This window comes from Acanthopagrus latus, chromosome 12 (genome assembly GCF_904848185.1).
Source record: "Acanthopagrus latus isolate v.2019 chromosome 12, fAcaLat1.1, whole genome shotgun sequence".
NCBI lineage: Eukaryota > Metazoa > Chordata > Actinopteri > Spariformes > Sparidae > Acanthopagrus > Acanthopagrus latus.
The window spans coordinates 14,834,169-14,854,496 of NC_051050.1; the positions used below are offsets into that span (position 1 = coordinate 14,834,169).

Below are 20,328 nucleotides of genomic sequence, written 5' to 3' on the forward strand. Positions count from 1 at the left end.
CTGTACTTTGGTGCCAGTTACAATAAGAAATAATTAGACTGCCTGTCGAAATGCAGCAAAGAAATTAGCCTTGTGGAGAGGTGTTAATTTTATTCTACTCAGCAATGTGACACAAATGCAAACGCACAAACACACACTCGCAGACACAGACAGACAGACACACCGTTGCCATGCCAAGAATTTTTGACTCGTTCAACCTTTTGAGAAATCTTCAAGTCAAGTGTCTCCGGTTCATCTAAAGCTTTGTTGTGACGTGTGCTCAGCACCGAACTCTCCCTCTGCAACCCTGAACAACATTTCACTGAGTCACATAATGAGCGCAGCAGAAGCAATGTCGTTTTTCTTTCTTTCTTTCTTTTCTATTATTATTATTCTGCAAGGAGAAAATGTCACATCTTTGATGTTATTCGACCTACAGGCTCAAGAAAATTAAGATGCCAATATTCTTGTCAAAGAGATCTTGACCTCCATGAATGTATGAAGCATTTTTCCCTAACGCTGTCTGTATAGATGGCAGCTCTTTGTTTTAAGGTTTCTTCAGCTGGTTGTCACTGATGTCAGGGCTGTAGCACCTCGCAGTGAGAGGCTGATCACACGATGAAGTCGCAGTGGAAAACGGGTACAGCTTAGATATTATTTATGAGGTTTGGTGCGGCGCATGAAATTCTACTGTATGTTGTTGTCTGCGTAATTCTCTGTCCATCTATCCAGTATTTTTCATCAGTACCACCAGTATACAATGTCATATGTTAGTGTGATTGTTTGCCTTTCGTTTCCTAATGCAGTTTCAGGTAGCACAAGACAGAGGAGGGTTAGACAATTACTGAAGCCAAAATCGGAGATCAAGTTTAGGCAGGGAGACACACAAAGAAATACTAGGGTAGACAGACAGGTGAGGTGAGTATTGCAACCCACTGTATAGCTGTGTTTGCGCCACTGCTCCTCTGATCTAAATTTCATGAGACTATTAAGAACAGGGAGGGATGGGGAAATTGCGCTCGCTCCCTCCACCGCTCTCCTGCTACGCCTCCGACCGCTCTCCTTCTCGCTGTCAAATAACGAAGAAGAGAAGGGGAGCGCGAGAGAGAGTGGCGGCCATGCTCGTCTCTCCAGTACAATGGGGCTTGTGGGGTTGAGGGCTGAAATGAATAGCTGATGTCTGAAATGAGTTTGCATGTCTGCAATAAGCTCCATTCCTGGGGCAGTAGCTGTACTGTATAATTAACAGTAGATCAGTTGTGGTAGACGAGTAAATATGTGTTAGGGCCCTCATCGTTCTATTTTTTGAGGGAGCCATTTTCTGTTGCCCATCAGCCATGCTGCCTGTAAGGGTCGTGCTGTAGCTGGTGCTGGTGATCATGGTGGTGGGTTGGTGTCGACAGAGATTGTATACATGATTCAGGTTCGTGTGTGTGTGTGTGTGTGTGGGGGGGGGTCGTTCTCTTTTGGTTGTCATAGCAACCCAGTCATTTCTTTCCCCCATCTCCATCTCCTATCACTTTAATTCATGCGTTGATTTCTTTTGTTTATTTTTATTTTTTTTATTTCCTGTAAAAATATCCGGGATATACGCAAGTAGAGCTGCAATTCTGCATGATTTCTGTTGGACCAGAAATGTTAACAAATACAAATGTGCCAGATCACAAATGGCATCATATATTCTGATTGTTCCAAATGTATTTTGCCTTTTTTCAGAATCACTTTTTTAAGAATAAGCTGTTCACATCAATGCCTGTTTCTGAGACAGTGTTTTATAACTCGCCAAACAGCGACTCATTTGTGAACAGATGTGGTTGCTGTGGACTCCTGAGCAACAACCGTAAACACCGCTGGTGTATTTAAAGACATGTAGATTTACTGAGGTGCTGTGTGTGTATTTAAATGTCACCTGTGCACTGCTGAGAGGAGCAACAATTCATACTTGTTATATCTCGCTCTGCTCAATGTTGTCTTCTGTCTTGTGTGTTCTTTGTTTGTCCTTGACAAGCGGCCGAGTGTATTTGTCTGAGAGCACTCCATGGCACAACGGTGTTCATTTCATATGATATGGTTTTCTATTAGGGAAGAAATTTGGGGGAAATTTTAACAAAGGGTGGGTTTATTGGCATTTGTGCAACCGTTCAAATGGATTATGTTTGAGCAAATATGATAATAAACTATTTTAGTGATAACCTAAGGTTTAAATCTAAAACAAACAAAAGAAGCATGTTGTGTTTATTGACTTTTTTATATCAATGTTAATATAATACATTTTAATGTTTATTAATTATGTGAACTAACAGATTGATTATAAGTAAGTATCTAAATATGTCTTTGCATCTGTATATTTGTGTATATTCAAACATGACAGGGGCTCTCTAATAGTTCAATTTGTATTTCTTTAGATGGAGGATGGCCAGACACTGTTTGACTACAATGTGGGTCTCAATGACATCGTGCAGCTGCTTATTCGCTCTCAGACCGATGCTCCAGACAGCCCCGCTACCAAGGACTCCTCCGGTGTTGCCTGTAGTTCAGCTCCTCCCCCAGACCCCAGTTCGGATGGCCACAACTCCCCAGCTCCTCCCTCCCCCGCTGCTATGGAAACCTCCACCAATATGGACAATGACAGCAGCGGTGTCACTACCAGCACTGTTAATGAAATCAAGCCAGACACCAGCGCTACCAGTAACTCAGCCAGCACCAAAAATGGGTTCAAGTCCTCCAGTCCAGCACGGGACAGCCAGCCCCCAACATCCAGCAAAAATGCACTAGCCGACCCAGGAATTGGTGTGTACAAGGTGAGGACTGGAGCTTGGGAACCGTTGGCAAGATTCTGTGTGAAACTGGCTAGTCTGACTCAGAGCTTCATTACAGAGCATTTAGAAGTACCCGCCAAGTTACTGCCAAAGATTCTTGCACAGGGTGCTCATATTGGTTTGGATGTCAAATTATCTTACTAACTGTATGTATCTTATGCTCCACTGATGTTTGAAAAATCCAAAACACCTTGTAAATACAAACTCTTTGGCAATTTTACCTTAAATGTTGACATAATTTGGCATGATTTAGTGAAATAGGGAGTGTGCATGCTTTTGCACACTAGGTTTTCTACCTTAATATACTTTCCCTAGATTTGTATATACAGTGTGCTTTATGGAAAAACAAGTCCCTTTCACTTCCTTTCCCAACTGTCTTGTGCTGTACCACCTCAGGCTGCAAAGATACAGTGTTGTAGCCAAAATGACCTCAGTCTGCTTTTATTATGTGTCCTTGTGTGAGAATGCATGTGTTGGTGCCGTCCATTCTCACTATTTAAGAGCTTTGTCTTTATGTCTTATACCCTGAATGCCTTAAATTTATCAGGACTAATGAGATGAACACAAGCCTGTGGGTGACCTTGACAGAGAGGCACACGTTAGAAACAGGCCTATAAATCTGGCTGTCACTAACCATTTTACAGAATGTGAATAGGCTACAGTCAAAATGATGCTGGTGAGTCTACTCTACTGTGTTCTACTGAGTCTTGCCTGCTGGCTGACCCTCACGTCTGGGAGTTATATGTGTGGGACTACTAGACTTTTTGATGCCAAAAGTTCAATTCACCATGCAGGACGATCAATACTGTAACTAAGTAAAGGAGTTATGAATTGTGCAACCTCAAGGTCACATGCCTTTTACAGGCTGAAAGTTTTAACTGCAGACTCTCAGTTGATGTGTTTTGTTTTTTTTTATAAAGGAGCATATGGCCAAACAGTAACAGGGATGAAATTTGTTTCAACAATGCATCTCGAACATTTGCACATTGAAAAAGTTGGAAGATTAACGCCATACAACCTTTCACAGTCACTAGGACACTGACTGTGAAAGGTCCCATATCATGCTCATTTTTAGGTTCATGCTTCTATTTTGAGCATCTCCTAGATAATATGCTTTAACACTCAGAAAACACATTATTTTTCTAATGTGTTTCAGAACTTCTATTGACCCTCTGTCGAAAGCCTCGTTTTACCTTGCTTCCTAAAAGCCTGGTCTGCTTTTTATAAAAAAGAAGACATAAGAATCTTTGTGACCTTTGAATAGTGATCATGCAGAGAAAATATGAAAGTTTAAATTCATGTATTTTGTATGTCTCAACCATTTACTACAAATTGCCTAGTACTTTTATTACTCACATTACTTTTCTGTTTTAATCAGTTTCTCTTAAGTTCCAGGATGCTGTCGGTAATCTTGCAAATAGATGTGAGTAGCCAAACAATCAATTTGTGGAGACCTTCCTGACAATTATTCTACCCAGGGCAGGACAAACGTTTTTAAAAATCTTACACTTAATGTAATTTTTTCATTTAAAGTATGTGATGTGTTATTTTTGTCTTTTGTGTCTCCTCAGATTAACGAGCTGGTAGACTGCAGAGACGTCAGCATCGGCGCCTGGTTCGAGGCCTGCATTGAAAATGTGACACGTGCTCCCAAAGGACAGATTACGCCCACCAAGGGCAAGGTGGGCCGGCCCCCAAAAAGGACTAATGGAAAGCTGGAGGCCGAGCAGGGACAGGCCTACGGACAAGGCCAAACCACAGACAGTAACAGGAATAACGTTGTGTTAAACTCCGAGAGTAATGGAGCCTCCACCTCTCAGACAGACTCTACAGCAGCTACAGAGACCAAGGAGAGAGAAGAGGACGTAATTTACCACATTAAATATGAGGAGTAAGTAATGGCTCGTTTTGCTGAGGAAATGTTCCTGCTGCATCCGAATTGATTTTGGTTGCAGTGATAACAAACACATCATCGTGGGGTTTTGATAGAAGTGCACAGGGGAGATGAATTTTGCATTTGAGCAGACGTCAGCACAGCGTCAGTGATGGCAAAATGCTGTTATGGATTAGAAATTTCTGCTTTACAGCACAGCAGAAAATAGGGAATCATTCTCGCTAATTATGCCAACCTTAAAAATGACTTTTTCTCATGCTACTGATGCGTAGCACGCTAACTTAAAAATGTCCACACATAAATACATGGTCTGTATGTTTGTGGTACCAGTGGCTGCAAGCATTGGTAGCATTGGTTCGACGTGCTGGGAATTGCAGCCTCTGCTTCCTCCTGGCAGTCCTGGGGATGGAGGGGGGGGGATGGGGCGGGGGGATTTGTGTAGTTGATGCTACAATTTGGACTCTATCTCTCGCGCTCTCCTTTTTCCAGCAAATTCATTCAGAAGCCCACGTTTCCATGGCAACTCGCGAGTTCTCAGGAGCATTACTTCTTTGCTTGCCTCCTTCAGCTTTGTCTGTAATTGCTGTGAACATAACACCGGTGAGACATAGCCTCCTCGCTGCGTCTTTCGTAGTGTGTGCTTGCCCGTTTGTGTGTGTTTGTGTTTCTGTCATGGGACGTTATACCAGAGAAACTCCCATCAAGGATTGTTGAGCAGTAAATGTGTATTTTTCTTTTAGGCAGACATCATTCCCATTTCACATTTCGCAATCTCCCAAATCCCCAGCATTCTGCTTTTATTTGTTTATCTGTTTGTGTTCGCCTCATGTTCCTCATTTGCTTTATTTGATAGCCTACAGTCAAGAAAGGCAGGGAACAGGGCTGAAAGGAGACGGAGCAAATGGCAGCAAATGTCCCCGATTTAAACCCAGGACGTCACAGTAATATGTGATTTGCGTCTTCACCAATTGAGTCACGAATTCAACCCCGGTTTTGTGTGCAGCTGAGAATCCACAGCTACAAATTCAAATGATCTAAATCGCAAGGTTTTTCCTGATACGAAATGCGTAGTCTCTGTCTCGAGCGCCATTCCAGGTTTCTTCAATCATTTGTGCAGGGTGGGTAAGATTGCTCTGCCTTCCCATGCACGCGTACGCGTGCACGCACATACGCACACACACATGTGCAAACACACACACTCCCCCTTAAACACCTGCCCGCATAGTCTGAAAAAGAACCATCACAAAATTAACTGCCACGCTTTTACACGAATCTGTTCTGTACAGAATGTAATGAGCCACAAAATCAAAGGGATATGTTGGGAGAATCTCCTCTCTGCTGCTCCCAGGAACTGATGTAGTGTGTGTGCATGTGTGTGTGTAATGTGTGACTCTCAGATATGGTTTCATGGTTAAATCTTGGCTGAGCCTCGCATATGTTTAAGATTCTCTGTGGAGAGAGTGACAAATATAGACCTAAAATGGGCAAATATACTTTATGTTTATGTAGCTTTCAAATAGACTGCTATAGTTGCAATATGCAAATGGTTTGGCATCTCGTGTTTGTAATGGCGTCTCATAATGTTGTCATTTTAAGCACCTCAAAGCATATTTGTTTGCACATGCTGATTTAAGTATTTCCAGTGACATAATGTGCTCAAAATGAAATAATTTATTCATGCTAAGGCAAAATTATTTTCTAGCAGGGTTCGGCAATAAGTTGAAGTTATGTCAGATTTAATTTAGGGCTGATTTAAATCAACAAAACATACTTTTGTGTCCTTGCCATTATATATATCATCATATTCGCATCTCATTACTATTCAAGAATTTAAATATGCAAATAACTAAACGCTTGGCCCACAGGCCAGCAACCTGGCCTAACACTCGACCCTTTGTGCAAACACTAGACAATAGAATGTGACCCAGAAAAAACTCAGACTTTCAGACTCTACATGTTAGTAGGGTTCCTAGTTCTACATTTCAATTTAGAATAAAGCACAGGTAAAAAAAAAAAAAAAAAAGTATTGATATAAAAGCTGAATTTATTTCATTCAGCTGCTTCAGTTTCAAGGTCCTGGTGCTGTGCGTCCTGGCTGACTGTGTCCCTGTCAGGGCTTAGTGGGACACTTGAATATAATGGAGCCATTGTTAATATTACTAGTTACACCTGTGCTTTTCTTACAATTCAGAGTGTCTGTGGTGGAAAAAAAAGCCCTGAGAAATCCAGTTTTCTTTTTTAATCATGCTTGATATGAAGCTATTTAAACTTAAAGTGGTGTTTTGGGAACGTTTTGCTTAAAAGAGAGGCTTAAGCGCTCCTTAAATGGGCTCTGTCTGCTAATTAGCAAGGATCAACATATGCAATGGAAGAGATCTTACCAGTATCTAAAGCTGTGGTGGTTGGCCTGCCATTATCTGAGCGCGGCTGCTACCTGAGAGCTGCTGAGAGTTTTATTTGCTGCAGTTTCTAATTTAGTAAGTGACAATGAAATGAGGATGAGATAAAGTTTAATTTCTGTTGCAGTTGAGAGTTCTCTCTCTCTCGCCCACTCCCTTATCTCCTTTTCCTCACAGAGCAGTCATGTTTGATTGTTATACAAAAAAAAAAGATGGATCTCGCTAGTTTTTTTTTTGTTTTTTGTTTTTTACAATTATATTGGTCTGACTATATAAGTTGATGATATGTTTAGTAATTTAATTTAGGGTCATCTTCCATGAGTCAATAATCTTTTGACATGGTACTTGAAAGGCATTTTTCCTCTGAGGACTTTCTGACCTGTCATAATTTCAAAAACACAGGTGTAATTAATAACATTAATGATGGCTGGATTCCATTTAGTAGCTCATGGTGTGCATGTGGCTGGCTCACCAATCATGTTATCAGTAACACCTGTGTTTTTCCTCCTTTCATAAGTCACGATGCTGTGAAACAGGCCTATTGGTCACTTGGATAAGTACATACATATCTGTGTGATCAATCAGCAGTTATAACATCTTTTAGATAATGCTGATGGTATGAGTTTTTGTTCATAGAAGAATAATATAGCCGTCTATCATTTGTACCTGCCTATCCTGTGTGGGATTTTGTTTAAAATCAGTGATGTCTATGTGTTGCTTTTGTGTTGATGCACATCAATGTCTGAGAGCAGTGTGTTGTGACACACAGTGACATTTTCGCATAACAATTGCTTTAATTAAGTTTGGTTTTGATGAAATTCTTTCAGAGGAGATAACCCTAGTGTTATCATATTGTTTTAGCTGTCAAATATTCATGTCTGTATGATAGGCTTGGGCGATGTCCAAAATAGAATAGATATTGCCCCACCCAAATATTGCTATAGTATAGACGATATTATCAGTGCTTGTTACCTTGGCGAGTCCATCTCTGAGATGAGACAAGATTTGTGGTGTTGCCCTCTTCAGCTAATGACACGTAGCCTCCTTTGAATCCCTTGGCCAGCCATTTTCTCCCACTTTAAACCTGAATATTTCCAGATTCGTGAGCTGGCATCCTTAGAAAACTAAATTCTCTAAGTCTGTATGTTTAAGCACAGGTCTGTTAACCCTCAGTAACCACCCAATATGGATCTACACTGCCATGACAGTTCTTCATTTCCGCATTTTCTTTTCAAAATAAAAAGCTAGAAGAGATGACAAAACAGCTTTTTGATGTTCGATATTGTTAAATATAGCACATATGGCAGCAAATATTGGCCCAAGCCTACTGTATAAGCTTCAAAAACCCAATTTGTTCAGGCTCTAATGTTATCCTACATTCGATGTTAGTATAAACTACGATTAGGTAATGCCCACTAGTTGTGTTAGCTTGATTTATCCATTGTTAGTGCCTGTGTTCTGCATTGTTTCATGTCTTGTAATGTTATGGTACAGTTGTTGTTTGTTTAGGTTAAGGCACCAAAATTCTAACTTCTAAAAAAAAAAATTGGTTAGGTTTAGACGAAAAAAATTCTTGGCGAGGGTTATGAAAATATCATGGTTTGTAGGCTGACAATCAACAGTATAAAGAGCGACAAAGGCTGCTCAGGGAATGAGGATGGAGTGGATGAAAAGGTCAAACACAGGACTTTGGAACAGGAGACTTGGGTTCTTTTCTGATATGAAACCATCAACCATCATCATTTAAGCCCAAACCATGATCATGTTGCAATTCTTTGCACACTCATTAGGTAGCGGTAACATGGCCCTAGAACAAGCCCACAATCATAGCTCAGTAGCTTACATTTTGGAGACACTGAGATTGGAGGTGAAGAAATCACACAATTGCATAGGACTCATGTTGAAAAACTGCAAATTGGCCCTTTTAATACCTGAAGTTGCTTTCTCATCGGTCTGTCACATGACTGAACTTTAAAATTCTTCATTTCAACATTAAAGTAATTTTGATACATCTGTTTAAAAAAAAAGTTGCAGCTTCACATTTTGGCCTCAATTACTAACAAAGCAAAGGTTAAAAGAGACTGCAGTCCCTCTCCCTCGCTGCTGTGAAGCAATTATATGTAGCTTGTTTAGTGTCAGAGTAAGTTCTGACTCGGCTGCTTATCAGCAAATTGAGGATTTCTCATTTTCTCTGTTGCCTTTCTCCCTCTTTACAGGGACTTCAGCTAAGCAGACAAACCGCTAATGACGGTTTCACAACAGAGGAGACCGTGAGAGCCTTTCTGTCGATAAGTCATGTTGTCTCAATTTCACAACTGATTAAATATGTGCCTTTGTTTTGTTTTGGTACACTATGCATTGATAAGAGTGTTGACGTGAATTTGGTTCCTTGTTTACCTCCTTCTTGTCTGAAAGTCTTTTTTTCCTCCCTCCCACAACTCAAGGGAAAGATACATTTTACACTTAATACCAGGCTTTGGGTCTAGCCACTGTGACAGCGTAGGCGTATTCAAGTTAACTCTGTGTGGAGATTTAATACTGATGCTGCAAATCTTGTATTTCATGCCTTCAGACTTAGAGCTCAGGTTCTGTTTAGGGAGTGTGATATCTGCAGGTGGAATAACTCAAGCATTGTTTCAGGAAAACACTGTATTGTGTTTCTAAAGAAAGCATTTGTGTTCAGCTGTAGGCCCTGAAGAAGGAGCAGAAGATATGAATTTTACCCGTAAATAGTGTAGTCCAGGTTTGAAAGATCGCTGCAAGTCATTTGATGCAGTGCAGCTGTAGCACAAGTACAGAGGAGGCAGATAGTCTACAAACAGATTTAGTGAAGTCCATTATCCGGCAACATGTATCAAACAACAGCTACTGGTTGCACTAGAACAAGGAGGGTTGAAGCATCCAAAATCTCTGAGGGTATTTGAAGGTGCCAGGGTACATTTTATTTCTTAGGAATACATCTTTTAATTTCCAAGAGGAGTAATGTGGTATTGCTTTATTCAAATTTTACAACGTAGCATTTTTGGACTGTCCAGAAATGGTCTAAGGGACATCCAGGTCAAATGAGATTAATGGAGTAGCTACCACACAGTACAAATTTGGGAGCAACTTGAAAGCAGCATCCATCAAGAGTAGCCTCCATCTACCCATCAACCATGGGCAGTTGCATGAACTTCTGTTGTCTCTCGTTGAATCCCTGCCAAACATATTTGGCATCTGTTGTCAGGGCCAGAATGATCCAAAACAATACAGACCAGTGTTTTAAGTTCTTCTGGCCATCATATTTATCTGTTCTGAAAAGAGTTCTGAATTGGATTCAGTTTGTATCTCTGTAAAATCTCAGGTATCCCATTGATAATATCATATTTAATGTATATTACTACAACATGTATTCATGTTTTGTCAAATGCTGGAGAAAATACCGGAGATAAAACAAACAAGCGCTTTCCTAATGCATGTATCACATTGCAGCGCCTGTAACCTCTGTTAAATTGATCGCAGACAGTCACGTTTCTCCATTAAGATGATTGTTGTGCATCCATTATTTGATTCTGTTGCCTTTTTAATGTGTATGAGAGGAATGAAATCCTATAGGTCAAAGTGTCAGTCACTTAAAGTCCACACTGGCAAAACAAAATCTAATCGTCTGTTGTACATCACATCAGGCTTTGTAAGATAATTTGTTGAGATTGATATATTATTGTTTTATATTATTTCACATTCTTTCTGGCGCCTCTGTAGGGTGTGCAAGAGCTCATCGTGTGAGCTTGTGTGGTCTTAAACTCGGGTGCTTCTGCTCCCCTTGTGTTGCTTCGTGTTCCCCCTCTGTTCATGCTGAGTCCCTTTGTGCTCACAAGTTTGATATTCCTCTCCTGTGTGTGTATGCATGTGCATGTTGGTGTGTGTCTGCGTGTGTTTGTGTTACTTGTATTCACCCCCCACTCCAGCCTACCCAAAACCTCAGTAATCCCTTGGGCCTAAAAAAGGAAATCCCTCCACTGTGCCCCGGCCTCCTCTTCCTGGGAGTATGCGCTAGCCGTGTGCTACAACTCTTACAGTCTGCCTCTGTAAACGCTCTACAGTCACTTTACACTGGCATAAAATATGCGCCATTGTCTTCTTAGTAAGAAAGTAAAGCATAAGTAGTGCATATTCTGACAGGATAAAATCTTAAACTGTGGGGTATTATAGTCATTTTTAGCCTCGGCTCTGCAGGCCTCCATTGGTTCTGTTTCAGTGCAGATTGTCTGAGAAAGTACCCAGTTTAGGCTCCGCTTTCCCTCAGAAACACACTGCTCGCTCATGCACACGATTCTCCACTTCCCCCTTCACCTCCCACTGTGTGAGCGGTCCTGAGTGTGCAGGCTGGCTGTGCAGTTTAACTTCCATCGCTAACACATTGTTTGTCTGTAAGCATAATTCCAACTATTGGCAAGCGAGCAGGCTGTCAATTCATCTCTGAGTCTGGCCTGATCCTTACAGTTAATGATGATTGGCAGGCAGGAAACCTGCACAGCTAACCTCGATACCTTCCCTTCTAAGTTTGCCAGACATGAAGACGCTTCACACTTGATTCAGGTCTTCTTTGCACAAAGGAGGAACATTTTACATTCGGCTGAATGTGCATTTAGACATTCAACATTGTTTTAAAAACACGTCTCAATCGGCAGAAAGCCGAACAATTCTTTTTCACTTTCATGACAAAAGTTGGATGAGAAGATTGCTGCCACTCTCATGTCTGGAAAGTGAATAAGAAGCTACAGTTGTGAAGCTTAGCTCAGCGTAGCATAGCAGACTGGAAACGGAGGGAAAACAGCTAGCTTGGCTCTGTCCAAATATAACAAAATCTGCCTGCTAACATCGTTAAAGTTCATTTATTTGTTTGATCTGTCCAAAAACTGAAGTGTAAAAACAACATGTTGTGGTTTTACCTGGATGTTAACTGCCAGACTATTTTTCTGGACAGAAGTAACTGTCTGGCAAGATGACAAAACCAGCATTGTTGTTAAAAGTCAAACGAGCAGATCTGCCAAAAAGTTGAAGCTATTCCTGTCAATCAGTTTGTTTGAGGTAACAGGTTCGAGTCAGCTGTTATGATTTTTCGTGGAGGTGGAGCTACTGCACCAGCAAAGCTATGTGGATGTTTTATTGAACCTAATCCCGCCATCACTACATATTTGTTTATCTTGACTGTTAATCTGTAGTCACCTCATCTTTGCTCACTCTCTGAGTGGGGCAGAGGGAGCAGCAGTTCTGTGAAATTCAGTTAGGAGCGTTTGACTTTGTTTAATTGAGTGCAAACACTAAACAGTGAATATAAAGATGCTGCTGCTGAGAATGATGATCATGTTCTGTTCTGTGCTCCGTCCCATAAGCAGCAGCTCATAGAACAATCTGTTATTATGGAGAAATAATATATGTGGAGAATGATGTAGACTAGTTGGAGTCTATACATTCATGATAACTCGGAAAAAAACAGGTCCAAGTTTTACTTAAAAGCGCACTTTGTAGTTTTGGGAAAGAAATTCACAAACTCAGAGAGGTAATATGCACAATACTGATAAGGTAACAACATAATACAAACTCAGATATTTGTAGTTTTCCATGACTGGATAAGTCAGGAAAATAAGGTATAAGGTAAGCAGGCAAGGTCAAGTTTCATGGTCAGTTTGTTTATATTATATATTTAGATTTTTCTCCTCTGCTAAAAATTTCTTTGCAAAAACTACACAGTGCATCTTTATCTAGCATGAATAGTGTTTTGCACATGGCGGTAATGTTGCCATATCATATTCGTTTTCTGTGTCGTGTAATGGGGAGGTGGAGGGAGGCCAAAGTAGTGAAAATCCACCATAATCCTTCACTCCCTAAACCCAGTCAGAAAGTTGCTGAGTGCAAATATCTCATGGCATGTAGAGGCCATGAGGTCACTGAGAATGGATTGTGCTTGTTAGAAGAAAGTGGAGTCAAGTCATTTATGCTTTTTGTGTGTTTCTTCTGGCCTTTTCTTCAAGTGGGCCTGTGCTTGAACCTTGTTGCAAATTCAGTTGTTAAACAAAAAGAACATTCTGTGATGTTAGCCATATTTTCTCCGGACCGAATTCTGAGAGCATTTGGTTGAACCATCTCAACCAGAATTTCAACTTGTTTCAGTTATTCTATGTCATACTGCCAGTTTCTCATAATCGGCGTTTAGCTTTCTGTGCAAAATCCACTTGTATTACAGTTTTTGCCCCTCTGTGCTTGTGTGGGCTTCTGCAGACTTGCGCGGACTTGCATGTTCCCGCACAGAGAGGCTTATACTGCTCATCAATGGTGTAGGGAAATGGCTCACATCCATTAGTTCTTACAGAAGACGCTGCTCTGAAATAGCTGCCTTTTTGCTGAGGATTTTTAAATATGATTTTACTCTTCCAACCATTTGGATACAATTTATGACAAGTGCTCAGTTTAAGCTTGATCATTATTTTTAGTGGATGAGACAGCAGTGTGATAATCAGGCATAAAGACTACATAGACCTTGAAGGGGCACTTAGTAGTTTTGGTGACGAGGTTCAAATGCAATTTTTTTACATTTACAGTATTAATGAGGCAATAAAACAAACTCAGTAATATTAAACCTTTCCATAACTGAAGAAACAAGCTGGTCTCAGAGGAAAATAAGATCCCCAGAACACTGAAGCTAGAAAGATGGCAGATATAAACAGTATGAATTTGTGTTATTATTCAAGGTCAATCTGTTTATTCAGTCGTAAAAATGAAGAGTTTGTTTATTTAGTTAGTTTATGCATTGAAAAAGAGCTTTCTCTTCTGATTTAAAATTTTGTCCTGATAACTGCACAGTTCACCTTTAACCCCTTTCCTTCTCCCTCTTCTTATTTCTCCCCCCAGTTACCCAGAGAATGGTGTGGTGGAGATGCGACCGGTGGATGTGCGGCCACGTGCCAGGACCCTGTTGCGGTGGGACCAGCTCCAGGTGGGCATGCAGGTGTTGGTCAACTACAACATGGAGACGCCAGATGAGAGGGGCTTCTGGTTTGATGCAGAGGTTCAGAACATCAATCAAACCTCCCGCACCAACAAGGAGCTCCGAGTGAAGATTCTCTTGGGGTAAGGATCTTCTTTCCAAAGGTGGAAGATGATGTTTTGGGCATAGGGGGATATTTTTTGTTTTGTTGTCTTCATTAGAATATCTGCTTTGACAATTTTGTTTTTGTTTCTTACAAAGGTGTAACAGTCCTCTGTGTGACTTCCTTCGATATCTCCTTCATTGACACATCTTTTCATCTTCCTCTCAGATTTTCTGTTCTTGTTCCTTAATTTCTCTCCCTCCCTTTCTCTCTCTTGTCTCTCACCCTCCCTCCAGGGGTCCTGGAGATATAATCGGAGATTGTAAAGTTCAGTTTCTTGATGAAATCTACCAGGTGGAGAAGCCAGGAGCTCGTGCACTCTCAGCTGCAGATGGACAATTTAAACGTATGCCGAAGCTCATCGACTCACAGAGAAAATCATGACCAAAAGTGTACGTACAGATCAAGTCCTCATGTGTGAACAAATGTTTCCTTTTCATTCTGGGATCCAGGGAAGAGCGGGCCGGAGTGTAAGCACTGCAAGGCCGACCCTGACACCGAGTGTCGCTTCTGCTCTTGCTGCGTGTGTGGGGGGAAGCAGGACGCTCACATGCAGCTGCTGTGCGACGAGTGTAACATGGCGTTCCACATCTACTGCCTCAACCCGCCGTTGGCCACCATCCCAGATGACGAAGACTGGTGAGAGAGAGAGAGAAAGAGAGAGGGGGGAGAGAAAGAGGGTAGCTCAGTAATTAGCCACAACATCCTGTGCTTCACAGTCAGTTTGAGATAGTTGATTAGTAGTGTTTGGTGTGAGCTGAAGTGCATTTAAGTGGTAATTAGGGCTGTGATTGAGGTTAAAATCAATATAAAATGAGGACATAATGCAGTCACAGGTGTGAGTTTATCTAACGCCATGGCTTCAAATGTCTCTGCCAAACAGTAATGAGAGTGTGATTAGTTTCTGTGTTTTTCATGTATCCGTTAATGGTGCTGAAACAACAAAAAGCTAAACATGGAAATGACTGACAACATCACTCAACCAACGTTTGTTGTAACTTTCTGGTGTATATTACATTTAAATGTTCAAGTTGGTAGAGTACTTTGAATAAATGTCATTGTTTTTGCTTGCTGGCTAATATGGGAAAGCATTTCTCCAAATTTTAGTTATTTGTTTGCTTGAACATGGCCAGTTCATCTCTTTATGTAGAGCTTTTGTTAAACACACACACACACACACGTCCTCTGCCTGCATCCACAGAAACAATTTCCTCTCATTCTGCCAGGTACTGTCCCACCTGCAAGAACGACACCAGCGAGGTTGTTAAGGCAGGAGAGAAGCTCAAAGCCAGCAAGAAGAAAGCCAAGATGCCTTCGGCAACAACAGAGAGTCAAAGGGACTGGGGAAAGGTGAGACTCAAGTGCACCAAGTTACACACACATACACCAGGTGGACTGACAGCTGCTGTGTGTGATTGTGTTTGAAGTACATTTTAACAATAGGCCAGAGGGGAGTTCTTTGGTTTCTAGAAGGAGCAAGGCTATGTACTTGATAGGAAAAAAGCAGTTCATGTCAAATTTGATGTTTAAATTCATTGCGTTTTGTAGTTTAATTATTATATTTATAAGTTTCTTCAGATCCTCCAGACTAGTGATGTCTGTGATTAGCTAGTTCATTACTGCAAACATTTGAATTACATATTGATGTAATTTGTCCTGAAATGTCAGGTCTTCCTTGTCAAATGTTGCTTTGTTGTTAATGTTAATAATGCCTTAACTGTTGCATCTAATTTATATTCAGGTGTCTGCAATGTGATTCAACACCTAAGGAAAATGTGCGGAATGTCGCAGAAAAATCTGACCCGAGTCCCTCACAAAGAAATCCACAGTCCAGCAGCATTAAGCTACTCAAACAAATCATCCACAGGCTTGTAAAGGAGACTGAAAGAGACAGGGAAGGTCTCATTTTTCGCGTCACCTTACAATCTGCTCACATATGGCAAATAAAACAAGTCATTAATTCATGTAAACTGCTACAAATTGTTACACAGAGCCCCTTTAAGTTGAATATTTTTTTCAATACATTTATATTTGTTAGCATTTATTAATTGAGTTGTTGTCAACTAGTAGTCTATTCAACTATTCTGTGTTTAAACTACCCTTTAAATGAGACATCTGTACTCCAGACCCGTGAAGTAAATCTGACTAAGAAAGGTAGAATTTTGTCACTGAATAACGGCCCTTATGGAAATAAAACGCACAAAATTGCAGCCATTTAGACCCTGCGAACTGGTTTATCTTTTGTGTTTGATATTTTGTGTATGTAATTGTCTGCTCTGTTTTGTGTTGTGCTTGATCAGATCTAAAAAGAGGTTGTTTTATGCAGAGAGTTTTGTGTGTACCTCTTTGAAGCTCTCTCAGACATTTCCTGAGAACACCACAGATTTGTCCCTCAATTCAGATGATCAGATAAGACATTTTTTTGATTCAGTCAGTAATACTTAAGTTCTGCATAATGATAGATCAGGCTCCCTGAGTCCATGCATAATGTTGGTTTAATAATTATTTGCAAATGCCAACATTTGTATAAATATTAATGTGATTGATTATCAATCATAACATGAATACTTAACACTGCATTACCTGCTTTTTCATGCGATGGCAAGATAACATTAAGACTTTGTAACTGAACTGATGTTATCTCACGATAGCTGTTGAGGCAGAAAATGAGATAGAGGAACATAGCTGACATGTATTTAAAATAGTTTTTTAAAGGAGCATCTGTTTTAAGCATACTGTTGAATATTTTCCTCAAAATCTCCTCAGAGTCTTCTCATGGCAACACTTTGAGATATTGTGTGGCTCGTTTCCATCCTGGCCCGGCTGTCTCCCTGACGCTCTGCTCCATGGTGTAATGTGAACAATGCCATTAAGCATGACTTAGCCACTTTCCTGGAACTGCCAACGGAAAATAACTCATTTCTTTACCAGAATGCTCCCTTTCTCTGAGGACTAATTGAAAACAGCCTGGCCCTGTGTGTTTGGGCAGATTTAAGTGCTGTGAGTCACATAGCATTTATGCTTGGATTTCACATAATTGTGATTTTATAACCATTAAAATAAAATACTTTTCTTTGTCTTCTCACTTTTGAAAACCTGTGTAGTGTTCTCAATCATTGTCCGTAGATACTTGTAATTAGAAAAATGTGATCTTAAGTAATTTGTATAGATGAAGACATTTATTGTTATTTCAGTGCATGCAGCTTGGACTTTTTTTTTTTGTTGTTGCTTTTTTCCTCCATAAATCTCTATTTATTATTTTCACTGTTTTGAAACGAAAGATAAACTGAAAGTGGAAAAATGAATTACTGAGCTAAAATAAAAAAAGAAAAAGGCAGTTACGCTGTACGACAATTTAAATAACATCCATTCCTTCATTACCATCCACCACTTCAAATAGTACTTTCACTTTCTTTCCAACAAATCTATGAAAGGGGTCCAGATATGTGTAAAGTCTTTCTGTTTCCTTTTGAGTAATATATGTCTATTTCTCCAGATCAAGACAACTTTTCTTATCCATCTGTTTTAATGATGGAGGAGTTGGATTCTGGCAGCATGGTGCAGTTAGTTTTCTGTCCCAGAGTCGATTAAAAGTGTTTCGTTCCCTGTTATTGAAAAAAAGTCTTCTGGGTGAATTATAAGTTTTCAAAGTTTGGCGTTGTGCTGGACATTCTCATTGACAATCTGTGACGGATTATTTTCTCCCAAAAATGATTGAATCTGTAAGCATACCCAAAACACAATGTGACAGCATTTCCCTTTTGAACATTTCACACAAGTATCTGGGATGTTAGGGGACATCTTACTGAGCTTAACAGGGGTTATGTATGTTCTCATTGGCCGATAACTTGCTTGAATGCTTGGATTTATAGTATCTATAGTTTACAGACAGTCGAGCTTTAACACAGACCATTTCCCGTTGTGTATCAATGTTTTTCGTGAGTATCTGTTCTCCTTAAACGTTCTTTGTCTGATGAAGCTTCTTCAGAATTTGTCATTGTGTTGTCTCTTGATGTGTTTGCAGGGTATGGCCTGTGTGGGGCGTACTAAGGAGTGCACAATTGTTCCTTCAAACCACTATGGACCCATACCTGGTGTCCCTGTTGGAACCACCTGGAAATTCAGAGTTCAGGTTAGCTGTCTTTTACTGTGCATTGATAAACTTCCCTTCTTAATCTTTAGTGGTTTTCTCACATGTATGTCAGCTCTTATTTATTAAATATCACTTGTACTTCAGGTGAGTGAGGCAGGTGTTCACAGGCCGCATGTCGGTGGGATCCATGGGCGCAGTAACGACGGCTCCTATTCGCTGGTGTTGGCTGGTGGCTTTGAGGATGAAGTGGTGGGTTATTTGTATTTTTTACTACTTATTTATCAATCTTTATTTACATTATTTTACTGGAGCAGAAATAAAAGCATCGCATGAGCAGGGCTTTTTTTCCTCACTTTGTCATGGTTGCTATGACTTTGCTGTAGGACCGGGGGGATGAGTTCACCTACACAGGCAGCGGGGGTCGTGACCTCTCAGGAAACAAACGGATTGGAGAGCACTCTTTTGACCAGACCCTGACACACATGAACAGGTACGACATCTGTGCTGCCATAGTATAAGAAGTTTGAAGTTAAACTAAATGGCTCCCCCTGGACCGTCTCAGTTCAGGCTGAATTTTCTTCTGTTAGTCTACTCGTACTTGTCAAAAATACAATGTGTTTTTATCTTTTATCTGTTGGTCAGTTAAACCATTATGTCCCAGGGCAGTAATTCAACTTGGGGGCAGAAGTAATTATGGTTCTTTTCAAGAAAAGAAATGATCCATTCGGAAAGCTCACATATTTCTTTAAATAAATTCTCAAGAACAATAGATTTCTTAGCAGCGATCAATAACTGATAATTTATTAACATCCCTAATCCTGACTCCGACTTTATAATCATCCCTCTTTCTTGTCTTTAATCCTATGATCCCGACTCCTGTAGGGCATTGGCCTTAAACTGCGATGCGCCTCTGAATGACAAAGACGGAGCAGAATCAAAGAACTGGCGGGCAGGAAAGCCGGTGAGAGTGGTACGAAGCTCCAAAGGCCGACGCATCAGCAAATACGCTCCCGAGGAGGGAAACCGCTACGATGGTATTTACAAGGTACAAACGGCATTGAGTTGACTTGACGCTGGTTAAAATACAAAGCCACTAATACAAAAAATTGCCCAGTGACAGTGTTATTGTAACATATAAGGATGTTCATGTCATTTCACATTCAAAGCTCCTCTTGAATGAAGCTTCAAATATCTGTCAGCATAATGTTCGACATTATACCATTACATTGGACACTGTGGGAATGCAGTTACATAATATGATCTCCTTTTTTTGATAATGAATTAAGTAATTTGCAAGCAAACATTTGTAATAGACTTGGACTAGACCATAACTAACATCTGGATATGGCTCTGAATTTGATGCCTTTAATGTGGTTCTGGTTGCCTGTGATTTAAGGTGGTAAAGTACTGGCCAGAGATCGGAAAGTGTGGTTACCTTGTGTGGCGGTACCTGTTGAGAAGGGATGATATGGAACCAGCACCATGGACACCTGAAGGAATGGAGAGGATCAAAAAACTGGGCCTTGCTGTTCAGGTTGGACATTAAGCATGTTGCACACGATCTCCAGGAAAGTAGCTGTAGCTCAGATTGTTCTTAATAAAGCAGTCCATTTGACACTCTCTTCTCCCTTCCCGCTGTGTCAGCAGTACCCGCCAGGCTACTTGGCAGCGATGGCTAACAAAACAAAGAAGGAGGCCTGCGCCAGACCAGGTCGTGGCGGCCGGAGTAAGCACTATCCCGGGAGGGGGAGGCCACGGAGACGCAAGATCAAGGTGAAGGAGGATAATGACGAGGAGGACGAGGAGGAGGAGCATCTGATGGCCAGCGTGGATGAAGAAGAGCCACAGAGTAATGGAGAGCAGAAGACAACCAGAGGTAGTGTTGGGTGCTTTTACAGATGAAGCTCAAAGCAGGTCAGACAAGGTGTTGTGAGAAGAAGACAGGTGAGAACAGTGTCACCGGTCTTTTTCGAGATAGCTTGTAAATGTTTAATATCTACCAGCGTCACATTTT

General features: G+C 40.7%; 1 protein-coding gene across 2 annotated transcripts in view; it reads left to right on the top strand.

The window, feature by feature from the left end:
• Nucleotides 1-20,328, top strand: part of LOC119029826 (E3 ubiquitin-protein ligase UHRF2-like) — a 33,094-nt gene that overhangs the window by 6,380 nt on the left and 6,386 nt on the right. Inside the window, exons 2-13 of one of the 2 annotated variants that reach the window (XM_037116970.1) lie at nt 2,385-2,780; nt 4,370-4,689; nt 13,983-14,201; nt 14,458-14,567; nt 14,674-14,860; nt 15,448-15,571; nt 18,246-18,353; nt 18,459-18,563; nt 18,698-18,804; nt 19,197-19,359; nt 19,711-19,848; nt 19,959-20,190. In XM_037116970.1, coding sequence (XP_036972865.1) covers nt 2,385-2,780; nt 4,370-4,689; nt 13,983-14,201; nt 14,458-14,567; nt 14,674-14,860; nt 15,448-15,571; nt 18,246-18,353; nt 18,459-18,563; nt 18,698-18,804; nt 19,197-19,359; nt 19,711-19,848; nt 19,959-20,190 — 2,209 coding nt within the window. The remainder of the gene's footprint in view (nt 1-2,384; nt 2,781-4,369; nt 4,690-13,982; nt 14,202-14,457; nt 14,568-14,673; nt 14,861-15,447; nt 15,572-18,245; nt 18,354-18,458; nt 18,564-18,697; nt 18,805-19,196; nt 19,360-19,710; nt 19,849-19,958; nt 20,191-20,328) is intronic. The other variant, XM_037116971.1, reaches the window with a different exon arrangement.